The sequence below is a fragment of the Drosophila teissieri genome, unplaced genomic scaffold (genome assembly GCF_016746235.2).
Source record: "Drosophila teissieri strain GT53w unplaced genomic scaffold, Prin_Dtei_1.1 Segkk7_quiver_pilon_scaf, whole genome shotgun sequence".
NCBI classification, from domain to species: Eukaryota; Metazoa; Arthropoda; class Insecta; order Diptera; family Drosophilidae; genus Drosophila; species Drosophila teissieri.
In genome coordinates this window covers 359,870-375,646 of record NW_025225038.1, presented here as the reverse complement: position 1 = coordinate 375,646, position 15,777 = coordinate 359,870, and the positions used below count along the sequence as shown (strand labels likewise).

Below are 15,777 nucleotides of genomic sequence, written 5' to 3'. Positions count from 1 at the left end.
CCCCAGGAAGAAGCCAGGCGAACTACTTGCCTTCGCGAAAAATACCTCGATCCTAAAAGATTTCGAAAACCGCGAAAACATTCTCTAGGTCCATAAAGAAACATTCGGACAACTATGGGCCATATTGGCCATATTGACGTGGCAGTTTTTAGCGCTTTGTAGGTGTTCGAGTGTAGCATCCAAGAGCAATGGTCTTCCGAAATGGACTAAAATTTCCTTAATCCAAAATAGTTAAAATCCGAATAATAATATAAAAATGCATAGAAACCAATCTCAAAAAGAAATTCATTTTTAGTCTTAAGCTGAACGTTGAACAATTAAGAATACAATTGAACCCGATTTCTTTTTTTTACATTTAATTACAGCGTCGGTCCATTATATATACTCAAAAGTAAAAAATGTAATCGTATGTACATATTGATGAAAAGAAATGGAGCGTGCTAAGATAGAATTACCGTACGTGGAACAGTATTATAAAATGTTATATAGATAACCCTAAATATTATCTACAAAAATTATTTAATGTTTTTTCTTTGCTGGAATTCTTTGTTTGTATAGCATTTTAATCGGCGACATAGTTCTTTATTCTGGGAACTTATGACATATTAAAGCGTCGGAAGTCCGACACAAATATTTGTAAGGCGAATTATGTCGTTTTCTTAGTGACAAACTTATTTGGATATGTCCGTCCCCCAGCCAGTCCGTCCCTTTTTCTGACCGTACGAACGTCGAAGCCTCTAGAACTATGAGATCTAAGAAGTTAAATAAACCATGCAAATTCTAGATTGCCTCATTATTTGTTTTGCCAATATCTATCAAAAAGGAAAATATCTTGGCCACCAATTTATTTAATGTAACGCCCGCCTACAATCAAGCTTCGGAAGAGCGGAGACGCGACGTTGACGCCTAGCGGCTGATGACAGCCGAGCGGCGAGAGGGAGAAGACAGTTGACTCCAGTGCGGACGGTGTGCCAACGCCAAGACTACTAATTATTCTAAGCAATATTGATAATAAATTGACTTCAACCGAAAGCCATAAAGTGTGTTACGTTGCTGAATAAGCGAGTTATTACATTTAATAATCCGTTTTAAACAAAAAAAAATGCCAAATGTAACATTTGCAATCCAACAATCTGAATAATGGTTATCTGATACTGAGCCCCATTTATTTTTTTTCATAAGATCCAAAATCTCAATAATAATCATGTAAAACGCAATAAGAGAATGTACTAAAATGCATTCGCATTTTTCGCCGATTCACTTACCATTAGATTTTTGTCACGAATTTTATTGACAGTATTTAAGGAAAGTTCACGTATTTCCGAATTTAACTGATAGATTTTATAAACAACAAATAAAACTCGCAAAAAGTAATAATTTAAAGAAAATTGTTTTAATACATTTTCGTCTCTTGTTATACTAATATTTCGTACTTTAGGCTCAGAATCGTCCCAAAATTACATACTATATATTTCTGGGTGGCTAAGTGTGAAGTAACATGGAATTATTATACCCGTTACTCGTAGAGTAAAAGGGTATACTAGATTCGTTGAAAAGTATGTAACAGGAAGAAGGAAGCGTTTCCGACCATATAAAGTATATATATTCTTGATCAGGATCAATAGCCGAGTCGATCTGGCCATGTCCGTCCGTCCGTCCGTCTGTCCGTCTGTCCGTCCGTCTGTCCGTCCGTCTGTCCGTCTGTCCGTCTGTCCGTCCGTATGAACGTCGAGATCTCAGGAACTATAAAAGCTAGAAAGTTGAGATTCAGCATGCAGACTCCAGAGACATAGAAGCAGCGCAAGTTTGTCGATTCATGTTGCCACGCCCACTCTAACGCCCACAAACCGCCAAAAACTGCCACGTCCACACTTTTGAAAAATGTTTGGATATTTTTTTATTTTTGTGTTAGTCTCCTTAATTTCTATCGGTTTGCCAAAAAACTTCTTGCCACGCCCACTCTAACGCCCACAAACCGCCCAAAGCTGCCCAGCCCACACTTTTGAAAAATGTTACGATATTTTTTCATTTTTGCATTAGTCTTGTAAAATTCTATCGATTTACCAAAAAACTTTTTGCCACGCCCACTTTAACGCCCACAAACCGCAAAAACTGTCAGTGTTGAAGACTCTCCTGCGCACTTTCACCATCTGAGTAACGGGTATCAGATAGTCGGGGAATAGTCGACTATAGCGTTCTCTCTTGTTTTTGTTTAAAGATGCGGTCTCACAGGCCAACCAAAATACATAACTATGTATTATGAACTCAAATGTAAACATTGACATTGTAATTCAAACAAATTAAAAACATTGAGAATGAATGTTCAAAACTAATTTTTACAAAACACGGCGGTCTATCGAGAGTGCTCAAGAAATATACAAAATTATATTTCTTATATATTATCTTCTTATATATATTTATAGCCGTTACTCGTAGAGTAAAAGGGTATACTAGATTCGTTGAAAAGTATGTAACAGGCAGAAGGAAGCCTTTCCGAGCATATAAAGTATATGTATATATTCTTGATCAGGATCAGTAGCCGAATCGATCTGGCCATGTCCGTCTGTCCGTCCGTCTGGCCGTCTGTCCGTATGAACGTCGAGATCTCAGGAACTACAAAAGCTTGAAAGATGAGATTAAGCATACAGACTCCATGGACATAGACGCAGCGCAAGTTTGTCGATTCATGTTGCCACGCCCACTCTAACGCCCACAAACCGCATAAAACTGCCACGCCCACACTTTTGAAAAAGGTTTTGATATTTCTTCATTTTTGTATTAGACTTGTAAATTTCTATTAAACCCGTTGTCATAAGAAGACAGCTAAAGTTCTAATGAAAAAGAAATGGAAAATCTCTCTCTTCGAAAATTACAGGGGATTTTGCGATTAAAATTTTATTTGAAATGTTGATGAATTGTAAGTTGATATGTGCATAAACGGTGATGGCTTAATGTATGGAACTGCAGGGTAGTGTAAAACTAAAGTGTTGACACAGTTGTAAGAGGTAACTTAAGATTTTATATCCAGGTGTTTGCATCGCTTAAATGTTTGAATTTGTTTTAATATTTAAATTAATCATTTTTAAACATTTAACTGTATATTTATTTAGATATTTTTAATAAAAGTATGTTTCATATTTAAAATAAAATGGGTAAAATATCTGAGCCAGATGCGTGTTGAGACACATAAAAATAGTATCGAATTTTGCCTAAAAGAAAAAAATAATTATTAGCAATTATAAATAAGCAATTGGCAACTTACATTACATCTTTACATATTTACTAAAATATTACTATTATAGAGCTATTTTAAATTATTATTTTTTTGATTTGGGATCCCACTTATTGTTATGTGCCACATATACATGTAAGGCTGTAATAATAAAATTACATTTAACAGAAGTTATGTATTATATACGTTCTTTAAATATCAGACTCGGTGGATTCTCCATTCGGCAGTTGTCAATAATTTTAAAATTGTTTATACGCTATTTATATATAAGTACTATCTTGAAGAACATTAGGTTATGATAAAACAAAATAAATTCACGTCTATCTGTAGCCTGCTTGTGTGTATAAACCAAAAAGCAACTCTCACTTTTAAACAGAGTAAACAAGTTCCAAAGTATCTATCACTGTGGTGTGTTTCTGGGCATGTTGGATAATAGTTGCTTGTGGTTGATTATTGGTTCCACTAGTAATAAATTTCTATAACAAAACCCGAGAAGTTGCCCTGTCGCGATCGTCTGCTGCAATAAAATCAAAGTTTTACCGTAAAATATTGCAAAAACAATATTTTATTTCAATATTATATAAAGTTTAGGATTCATGTAATAGATCCACAAAATAAAAATATGTTTACATTGTGCGATTAAACAGAAGCTGTTTGGGATCAGTTCCAAGCAAATCTACATAAACAGGTAGATACTAAAATAGGTTAAAGTCATGGCAGCAAATCGAAAAAAATTCAGCCGAATGGCACTGGCAGTAACGTGTTATTATTTTATACACTTTTCTTATAAATACGCACACGCAACTACCGCTGGTGGTGCATCGCGAACCCTAGCAGGATTTGGAAACGTAAATCATCGATTGCCGCGTACAAGTGCCAGCTATTTTAGTAGTGGAGCTAGTTCAAACACAAATTTTAAAACTGCTACAAAATCAAAAAATGTAACAAGATATGGAAACATACACATCAGGTAAGAATTTAGATTGGTGCAAATAAAACATTTTCTGGTTGAAAAACTTTAAATTGCACAGGAAGAATATTATTTATAAACACAACATTTTGATAATGACATGATTTAAATGGCAATTTTTTTGGTATTGTAACTTTATTACAGCTGCGAATTTTATTCAGTGTCAGAATATATGAAAAGTAAAGTGAAAAAAACAAATAAAACTCAGGTAAATGGTTTTAAAAGACTCTGGTCTTCTTTCTTGTAATATTGCCATGCTAGTGGTCACGTGAGAAATTCGAAGGACACGCCAAATCGATGAGCTCCTAGTAAATAAGGGATATATAGTATTCGATCTGGTATACTTAATTTGAATTTAATTTAAATAAGATGTGTTGTATACCTAGCGCAAATGTAATGAAATTGTGATAAAATGTTTTTTAAGTAAAGTTAAGTTAAGTTTTAGTTTCTAGTGACGCCTACGGTGTTTCAGAGTGTTGCCGGGCACACTCTAACGCCGACAAATAGCCAAACACTTCCACGACTATGTCTCTGGAATCTGCATGCCTAAAATCAATTTTCTAGCTCTTATAGTTTCTGAGATCTCGACGTTCATACGGACGGACAGACGTACATGGCCAGATAGATTAAACAAGAGAGAACGCTATAGTCAAGTTCCCCGACTATCTGTTACGCTTTACTCAGTAACTAGTAACACTAGTGGAAGTGCAAAGAAGAAATTTCAACACTGACCGTTTGTGGCGGTTTGTGGGCGTTACAGTGGGCGTGGCAAATCGATAGATATTTACAGGACTAACAAAAAGTGAAAAAATATCAAAACATTTTTCAAAAGTGTTGGTGTGACAGTTTTGGGCGGTTTGTGCGCGTTAGAGTGCATGTGGCAAAAATAATGCTTGCAAATCGATAGAAAATTACCAGACTAATAAAAAAATGAAAAAATATCAACATTTTTTCAACAGTGGGGGCGTGACATGAGTCAACAAACTTGCGCTCCGTCTATGTCTCTGGAGCCTGCATGGTTAGTTTCAACTTTCTAGCTTTTATAGTTCCTGAGATTGGTCGGAAACGCTTCCTTCTGCCTGTTACATACTTTCCAACGAATCTAGTGTCCTTCCAGATGACCTTTTTGAAAATCAATGTTAATGGATCTGGCAATGGGCCGGCACAGTGTTTGAGAATACAGCTGAACGGTATATTACGACCAGGTAGAAAATTCAGTAATATGAGGTGATGGATAATAAATTATAAATGGGCGCTTTTAATTAACAAGAGAGATAGTAATTTCTTTGCAACGTACCAGGTAGTTCTTGAATTATACGACGATGTGCATTGGATTTTGTAACACTTGCAAAACTTGCTTAGATTAAGATACATTTGGAGCTCCATCCATTGTGGTTTTAGGTTGGTGCCATCATTGGTGATCATTAGAGATAAATGACAACACGGGGTATGTATCTTGGACAAAATTAGAATTATACGTAATTTTTCAAATTTTGGCAATTTTAATGGGGTAAGTTAAGGGGAGGGGGAATATAAGAAAATCAGGACAGGGTTCTTAGAAAAGGAATTCTATTTTATTAGTTACTCGATTTTTTGCGGAAAACCTTTGTCTACGATATTCAGATCTTCGATTTAATCAGCACCCACCCTAATAAACCAAATATATTTATAAAAAACTTTTTTTAATTGCGATTTTATATTTTAGTGTGTAAATGAAATAAACTAAATATTGAATTTAATATAAAAATAAACGTTTACGTATATTATAAGACAGCCCATCAACCAAATAGCGAAACACATTTATTGTTTATACTGTTTAATACTTATTTTATTTAAGTAACCGATAGAACCGCACTCTCTAGTTGTCTCAAAGCGAATGGACAGATTACTCTATAGCATGCATGTGAGAGGCAACAACGAGGGAGAACAAAGAGACCAATAATAGAGCGCGTTCTCTCTTTCCAAGATCCTCAAAATTTCATCACTTTCACATACACACAAATTTGCATAAGTGTGACTTTTGTATTTTCAACACGCCACCTCAAAAATCACACTGATACAAATTGATTTAAAATTAAATGAAAAATTACTTTCAGGCGAGTGTGTGCGTTTTCTAATGGTTATATTCTTATTCTTTTCTTTTTCTCTGGGGCTACTTTTATTGAACCAGCATTTGCTGCAAAGAATTGGGGAAACCCAGTTAAAACCCAATCAGTTTAACCAAATAAAAATGTTACAAGTTAAATAAACATAGTAATAGTTAGTCTAGTAATTGTTTTGGTTTGATTATGATTATATACATATATAATATATAAAAGACCCCATAAGAATTTTATTTACTTTCAAATTCATTTTAAATGATTACTTTGAATTTACAGTTTCTTTTAGGTATCTTAAAATTTTTTTAAGACATTGGCATAATTCTCTATTATTGTAGTTTGTATATCGACTTATCGATGTACTTAAATCCGGTCGTGTACATAACATTATGTACATTAAACAACCATTCAAATTCCTACATGGTGCCTCATATTACTCCTCCACTTGCAAAGCCTCATAATTTATTTTGCTTGGAAGAGGAGTTCCAACTGGATTACAATCCTCCATATTCAATTAATTTAAAACATTTTTAATATATGCAGATTGACTGAGACAAATTTGATCATTATACCCGTTACTTATAGAATAAATGGGTAAACTAGATTCGTTGAAAAGTATGTAACAGGCAGAAGGAAGCGTTTCCGACCATATAAAATATATATATTCTTGATCAGGATAAATAGTCGAGTCGATCTGGCCCTGTCCGTCTGTCCGTCCGTCCGTCCGTATGAATGTCGAGATCTCAGGAACTATAAAAGCTAGAAAGTAGAGATTCAGCATGCAGACTCCAGAGACATGGAAGCAGCGCAAGCTTGTCGATTCATGTTGCCACGCCCACTCTAACGCCCACAAACCGCCTAAAACTGCCACACCCACACTTTTGAAAAAGGTTTTGATATTTTTTCATTTTTGTATTAGTCTTGTAAACTTCTATCGATTTGCCAAAAACCTTTTTGCCACACCCACAAACCGCCAAAAACATTCAGTGTTAAAGACTCTCTTTCGCACTTTAAATAGCTGAGTAACGGGTATGAGATAGTCTGGGAACTCGAATCTACCGTTCTCTTTTGTTTATAAGTTCACTATCTTCAAACATGCCATCTCTTTTAATATCTAAGAATTTCCCTACACTTATATGTCCCAATCTTTCATGCCACAAGCGTTACTCTGCATCATTTGATATTACAGATTTGTATACTTTACTATTGAAATTAAATTTAACAGTACATTATTCTCACATATTCTTTCAAAGACGAAGTAACCGTTCTCTAATACTTTAATGCCATCCGTATTAAACTCAACGGACATTCCAGCATCTATCATTTTCATTACAGATAGCAAATTGTGATGTAATGTAATGTCGTTTCCAGAATTGTTAAGTTTAACTTGTCCTTTCGCAGTAGAATAAACAAATTCTCCACGCTTCGCAATCTCAATAGCCACGTTTAAATTTAAATTCTCATACTCAGAAAATAAATTAATGTCATTCACTAGGTGGTCTGATGCCCCCGAATCTAATATAAAGTTTACTTTGTATGGCTTTTCAGTGTAATTTTCTAATTTCACCATAAATGCAAATTCGCATTCTTCCTGTGTTGCTACCTTCTGAGTCTGTTCCTCTCTAACTTCTGAATTCATCAGAAAAGCAAACCACGTTCTGGCTGTGTGTGTGTTTCTGTCGCCATCTGAGCCTGTCTCTCTCTAACATTATTTCCATCGGAACCATTCTGCTTTCCTGCCTGCCTTTTGAATAGAAAACAAGAAAGAACGCTATAGTCGAGTTCCCCGACTATCTGATACCCGTTACTCAGCTAGTAAAAGTGCGAAAGAGTCTTCAGCACAGACAGTTTTTGGCGGTTTATGGGCGCTAGAGTGGGCGTGGCAAAAAGTTTTTGGGCAAATCGATAGAAATTTACAAGACTAATACAAAAATGAAAAAATATCAAAACATTTTTCAAAAGTGTGGGCGTGGCAGCTTTGGGCGGTTTGTGGGCGTTAGAGAGGGCGTGGCAAAAAGTTTTTTGACAAATCGTTAGAAATTTACAAGACTAATACAAAAATGAAAAAATATCGAAACATTTTTCAAAAGTGTGGACGTGGCAGTTTTGGGCGGTTTGTGGGCGTTAGAGTGGGCGTGGCAACATGAATCGACAAACTTGCGCTGCGTCTATGTCACTGGAGTCTGTATGCTTAATCTCAACTTTCTAGCTTTTGTAGTTCCTGAGATCTCGACGTTCATACGGACGGACAGACGGACAGACGGACGGACAGACGGACATGGCCAAATCGACTCGGCTACTGATCCTGATCAAGAATATATATACTTTATATGGTCGGAAACGCTTCCTTCTGCCTGTTACATACTTTTCAACGAATCTAGTATACCCTTTTACTCTACGAGTAACGGGTATAACAACCTAATTTCTTGCAATGAAAACATTTTAGTTTGGGCTTACTCTTAAAAGGTTTCTTCATAAATTTCATAGCTTTGTTATACCCGTTACTCGTAGAGTATACTGAAAAGTATGTAACAGGCAGAAGGAAGCGTTTCCGACCATATAAAGTATATATATTCTTGATCAGGATCAATAGCCGAGTCGATCTGGCCATGTCCGTCTGCCCGTCCGTCTGTCCGTCTGTCTGTCCGTCCGTATGAACGTCGAGATCTCAGGAACTACAAAAGCTACAAAGTTGAGATTCAGCATGCAGACTCCAGAGACATAGAAGCAGTGCAAGTTTGTCGATTCATGTTGCCACGCCCACTCTAACGCCCACAAACCGCCTACAACTGCCACGCCCACACTTTTGAAAAATGTTTCGATATTTTTTCATTTTTGTGTTAGTCTCCTTAATTTCTATCGGTTTGCCAAAAAACTTTTTGCCACGCCCACTTTAACGCCCACAAACCGCAAAAACTGTGAGTGTTGTGTGTCCTCCGCACTTTCACCATCTCACTATGGGGCGAACGACCACTTTAAGTGGAATAATCCCATTATTTAAAAGTCGTTAAAAAAATTTTTTGGAAATTGAAATGTATTCAAAAAACTTCAATCTATCTATCTATCTTCAGTGAACAGCTGTTTAGTCAGCTGTTTTGTTTGCGCTGCCACACCGATAACCGCATTTTGTGGTGTCCCAATAATCTTCTGTATGTTCTAACCCTAATAAAACACAACTTTTGTAGTGTATTCTAATTTTTAAATAGAGCAACAAAGTGAGTCCGGCTCTCTCCGGCTCTAAAACCTGTTTTATGTTGTAGAGTTATCAATTCTTAGTATATCTTAATATATATAAATCTCGTGTCACAATGTTTGTCCTCAATGGACTCCTAAACCACTCAGCCGATTACAATAAAATTCGCACACCATGTGCAGTTCGATCCAACTTGAGAGATAGGATAGTTTAATTCTGGAAAAAGTCAAATGAAAAGCGGGAAAACCGTTATTTACATGCAGCGCCATTTTTAAAACATAGGATGTCATTCTTCTATGCTCATTTCGTTTTATTTAATTTATGAGACAAACTTTATTTGGTTCATAAATAAATTGTAACAGCAGGCATTTGTTTTTGAGGTGGTAAGTAGAACTGTGTTAATTATGTGTACCGTGCATTTGAGGTTAAACTCACCACTTCCACCTTCTTCGACTTCCTCATCCTCCTTCTTCTTCATCAATAAGAAGATACACTAGCCGAACGCAATAAAGCAAGAAGACTAAAGCATCAACAATCACGCAGGTTTTCAGAAGAAGGAGGAGGAAGACGAAGAAGGAAGAAGAAAAAGGTAGAGGAAGGAGGAGGATTAAGAAGATGGAGGAGGAAGGAGGAGAAGGATTAAGAAGATGGAGGGGGAAGAAGGAGGATGAAGAAGAAGAAGGAATAAGGAGCATGAAGAAGTCAGAAGAAGAAGGAAGAAGAAGAAGAAGAATGACCCATAAAAAATCTCTGGAAGCATTAAACAGAACAATGCAAGATCTACGTCGCAATCAACAAATTTTGGGTGGTGCAATAATATTTTTGTCAGGAGATTTCCGACAAACATTGCCCGTCATTCCACGTGCAACGTTAGCGGATCAGGTCAATGCTTGCTTGAAGTATTATTTCCTGTGGCGATATGTCCAAAAATTGACATTGAAAATAAACATGCGTGTTCAATAGCACTATGATCAATCTGCAGAACGGTTTTCGAAGCAATTATTAGAAATCGGAAGTGGCAACGTTCCAAATACAAATGGCTTGATCACTTTGCCAAACAATTTTTGTACAATTCTACAATCTAAAGGGGAATTAATAGAAAGCGTTTTTCCAAATATAATTCAAAATCACAGAAATCACGATTGGTTGACAGAACGAGCAATATTGTCACCAAAAAATGTACATGTCAATGAAATCAATTTTCACATTCAAGAAAAATTGCCAGGCGCACTGATATCATATAAATCTTTTGATAGCGCAATGAATGAAGATGATGCAGTGAATTATCCAGTTGAATTTTTAAATTCCCTAGAACCGCCTGGTATGCTAACGCATTTTTTGAACTTAAAAATCGGCTCATCAATTATTTTACTACGGAATTTAAATGCACCAAAATACCGCGTATTCCGTTGATACCAACAGACATGCCGTTTGAATTTAAGCGACTGCAATTCCCAGTGCGTCTATCATTTGTCATGTCCATCAATAAGGCACAAGGACAAACGCTTCAAGTATGCGGGTTGAATTTGGAGGAGCCGTGTTTTTCTCATGGGCAGCTATACGTAGTCTGTTCAAGAGTTGGCATTCCAAACTCTTTATTTGTATTCGCTCCAAATGGACAAACGAAAAATATAGTTTATTTAAATGTTTTGGATTGAAAATAACAATTTTCAAATAAAATAAATGACTTTCATATAACAAATTCTAGGAATTTTTCACTGAAATTTAAGACTGCATGCGGCGAAGCGCACAGGGCCAACTAGTGCTATTAGTATAAATGCACACTTTTGCACACTTTCTCCAAAATTTAACTTTTAAGGGACTAACCTCAAAGTGAAAAACAGCAAATTGTTCGAGAAATAGAAAAAAAAGACGACGAGTAATGCATAAAATAAAATCATTTTTAATTGTTTTAAAGCTTTAATTCGTGGATGACGATGAACGATAGGTGTGAAACATAAATATATTTATAACAATAAAATTCTAGTTCCGTAAATTTTAGATTTTATGGGAAACATAAGTTTTGCAAACATATTTATGCTATTTTTAGAAACAAAACTGTGAGGCAAGAAGAAAAACTTCAATATTTGTTAAAAACAAGATAATCAACCCCCAATTGTTACTTTATTGGTTTATTTTAAGATTATATTTTAAATTTTTTAGATCAAAAAATTTTTTTCTGTACACTGAAAAAAATTTGTCATCTTTTTTTTTGTTTGGAGGCAAAACCACGCCTATTTTTCCTCAATTATATTACTATTTTTATCATGAACATAAATCAAAAAACGGAACTTAAATATGTTGCTTCGTTCTCGAGTTATTAATTAATTCCACAAAAAGTGGTCGTTCGCCCCATAGTGCATCTGAGTAACGGGTATCAGATAGTCGGGGAACTCGACTATAGCGTTCTCTCTTGTTTTTGTATGTATTTTCCCTAGGCTCTCGATTGCCTAGAGCTCGCAGCACTTTAGCACTTGTATCTTTGTTAATTCCTTTTAACATTATTTCATGATCAAGTAGCCGTGTCTTAACGAAGTCTAATGTTAAACTGCTCTCAGTAAGAGTTTCTATGGCTGTTATTACCCCTTCATAGTTAGTCGAAAGTGTATTAAGCAGATGAGGAACTCTGTCCATTTCGTCCAACTTGGCTCCAGCCGGAACTAACTCAGTTATCAGATCATCAAATAAATAAAAATGGTTTACTAGCTGAGTATCACCTTTTAATTTTAAAGAAGATAATTGCTTGCGTAGTGACAGTTGAGATGCCAAACTTTTACGCTCATAAATAGAATCCAATTTTTCAAAAATCTGCTTTGCAAATGTTAGAAAAGAATCACTCAAATATTCTATTATGAATGAATGCACTTTTTACATCCTCGCTTATTTTTGTGTGTTGTTTATCAATTACTTTTAACTAATCGTTTTTTGCATCTGGCCAATCACCATATCGGTCGAAAAACTTAATCGAATAGAATTAATTCAGTTGGAGCTGACCCCGTGGTTCCATGAGGGGTTACGTTGTACATCATTACAAAAGATTGAATATTTTCCCTAAAGTTATTCTTATTCGTGTATGCTATCTTTAACCTTTTTACTAGCGACCTGTTCATATTTTCCACTTCTCCATTGGCTTGAGGCCAATATGGTGGAGTTGTTACCTGTTCGAATCCGCATTGATTACAATATGTCTTAAATTCTGAACTAATATATTGTCTTCCATTATCTGTCTTTAGTTTCTTTGGGTAGCCTAGTCTACTAAAAATTTCTTTCATAGCCTCAATTACCGAGAAGGATGAAATTGATTTGAGTATTTTAAACTCCATATATCTGGAATAGTAGTCAATTAACACCAGAATGTAGTCATTGTTCGGTAACGGTCCCAAAAGGTCAGTGGCTACAAAGATCCATGGCTCTTCTGGGTATGTCGTTCTCTTCATGGGCGTGGGATTTGAAGCCTGCGATACATGCAGTCTATGCAGGATTTTAAAAATTTCTCGGGGTCCCGGTCTATTTGTGGCCACCATACCTTGGATCGCAGACGCTGCTTCTTTGCTGAACTACCAGGGTGACCTTCGTGTGCTAGTCTCAGGATCGACTGTCTCATTGCCACTGGGATGACTATGCAGGTCCCTCGTAGCATTATAGATCCAATTTGTGATAGTTCGTGTCTAAATGGGAACAAACTGTTTAAAGATGATGTGTTCCACGACTTGTCCTTTAGGCATGACATCGCAACTACGATTTCCTCGTCACAAATGTTCTTATCTGCGATTTCGCTGATGGCTATCGATGTAGGAGTTGCGTTTTCGACCACATATAGAATGCTGTGTTCACCTTTCATGTCATAGCAATATCCTGGGCTCAGCTCGGAAAGCCGTGATAGGGTATCCGCAATATTCTCCTTTTTGCCACGCCCACCCTAACGCCCACAAACCGCCCAAAACTGCCACGCCCACACTTTTGAAAAATATTCTGATATTTTTTCATTTTCTTATTAGTATTTTGACAATACTAATAAGAAAATTCTATTGATCTGCAGAAAAACTATTTGCCACGCCCACGGTAACGACCACAAACCTCCCAAAACTGCCACGCCCATACTTTTGAAAAATGTTTTGAAATTTTTTTACATTTTTGTTCGTCTTGTAAATTTAACTCTATATACCAAAAATCGTTTTGCCACGCCCACTCTAACGCCCACAAACCGCCAAAAACAGTCAGTGTTGTAATTTCTCTTCGCTCTTTCACTAGCTGAGTAACGGGTATCAGATAGTTGGGGGAACCCGACTATAGCGTTCTCTCTTGTTTTGATATTTTTTTATTTGTTTGTTGGAACTGTACATTTTTATTGATTTAACAAAATCTTTTTGCCACTCCCACTCTAACGCCCACAAACCGCCAAAAACTGTCAGTACTGAAGAGTCCCGTTCGCACTTTCACTAGCTGAGTAACGGGTATCAGATAGTCGAGGAACTCGACTATAGCGTTCTCTCTTAGTTTATTTTAGATTAATGCAGTAACCGAAATGTTAAAACCAAACAATTTGCAGAAGGCAATTAAGACCGCTATGGCGGAACACCTCTTGTGTGCAACAACATAGACGGCCTCAACGGGAAAAAGCCTTTAAAGGCATACCCAACATTTTTTGATTTTTAATTGGTATGTTTGTGTCGGGTTAGTGTTGTCGTTTTCGTTATTGTTCATTATATTCTCGATTTTAAGTACAAGCGCTGAAAAACCTCTATGATTGTATATGGCGAATATTCACGTATGCACTGCCGTTCGTCTGAGACTCCACGTTCGTAAGTCTATTTGACAGGCATTCGGCTTTTCATTTCACTTTCTCGCACTGCGCACGAGTACACGCACGACAACTCTAGAACTGTAACTTTTACCTCATAGGCAACTCTACCTATTGACGACAACCCTATTAACGATTGTGCGGGTATTTCAAATAAACCATTTAATAATATAATATTCTGACCAATTACACGTCCTCGAGTAACATAATTACAATTTAAATTTTATTTGATTTAATATCCTAACAATACAAACTAATTTCTTAAGATATATCGTAATTTTCACAATTTTTAGAATGCTGGTTACATATCTTCTTCAGTTATTAACAATTGTTCCTAATGTTCAACCTTATGTTCTTCTTCATTTTCATATGTCAGCTATAATAAGAGCTTTAGGGCCAGGTACTACCAATTAATCATCGACTACAGTGTATCACAACACCTTCCGCCAACTACTGTCTCACTACAGTATACAAGCTATCAAGCTGCTCTTCCGTCTATATCAACGAGTTCTCTTTGCGGTTTAACCTCGATCTTCAGCTAATTTGATACACCTGCCCATATAGCATTCTTCTTAAATTATCGTTACATTAAATCTTTGCATTTTAGTTTCATGATATTTTTAAATACAAAACTCAACATTCATTGTTATCCCTATGGATTCCTTTTGATTTAAGCATGGTTCCGTCAAGAGCCCCACACACCATGTGGCAACCATAGTTGTCCACTTGTGCTTTCTCAATGACGCAGGTATCTTAAGCAGTGCTGCCAACGTAGCCTTTTGCCGGCCAGATCTGGCCTTTTTCAACTGTCAAATGTTTTAAAATTGTTAGCTAGCTGCTGGCGGGAAATTTAGCATTTTTGAAAATCAAACTGGCTGACATTTTATCTGTTGAGAAAAATTAAAATGCTAAAAAGGGCTCTGTTATTAATATTCTAGAGCATTTCAAGCTTCCTGTCTCTGAGATTGAACAGGTCGTTCTACAATATAACAATATACATCTTGTTGGGTCATGCAGCCGCCAAAACTGTGCAGTAGACTAATCTCATACACTTAATATTGTAAGCCGAAATAGTCAGTGGTAGCAGTTGCGATGCCCATAGTGCAATCCGCTGTTCTCGCACGCATTTATCTGTACGGCGCTCATTCCTTGTTCTCTTTGTTATCTACCTACGTTAAGCTTGGGCGCTGCATTTCGGCTGTCTGTCCCGCCAATTGTCACTTCTTCGTTTTTCGGCAAAGACTCAACTTGTGTATTCGATATAGCTCTTTGTCGGCACTAGCTGCCGTAAACAATTCGCAAAATAAACAGTATCGGAAAATAAACAAACTTTCTTCGGCTATTTATTATTCGGAACAGCTATTGAAAAAGCTCAATAGCTAAACATTGGTGACCCCGACGTGATTGTGTTAATTTGCATGCATTAATTAATGCACTTATCCCGTTTATAAATAAATATAAATACATTAAATCGCAATCGGT

At 36.3% G+C, this 15,777-nt stretch overlaps 1 protein-coding gene across 3 annotated transcripts in view; it reads left to right on the top strand.

Moving 5' to 3' along the window:
• The first annotated feature begins 2,896 nt into the window (after nucleotides 1-2,896).
• Nucleotides 2,897-15,777, top strand: part of LOC122625775 (angiopoietin-2) — a 163,167-nt gene continuing 150,286 nt past the window's right edge. Inside the window, exons 1-2 of one of the 3 annotated variants that reach the window (XM_043805820.1) lie at nucleotides 2,903-3,920; nucleotides 4,067-4,202. Coding sequence is in view for 1 of the 3 variants with exons in the window: in XM_043805819.1 (XP_043661754.1) it covers nucleotides 3,946-4,202 (257 nt within the window). In the remaining 2 variants the exon portion in view is untranslated. Of the gene's footprint in view, nucleotides 4,203-15,777 lie in introns of all 3 variants that reach the window. The other 2 variants (XM_043805819.1, XM_043805821.1) reach the window with 2 other exon arrangements.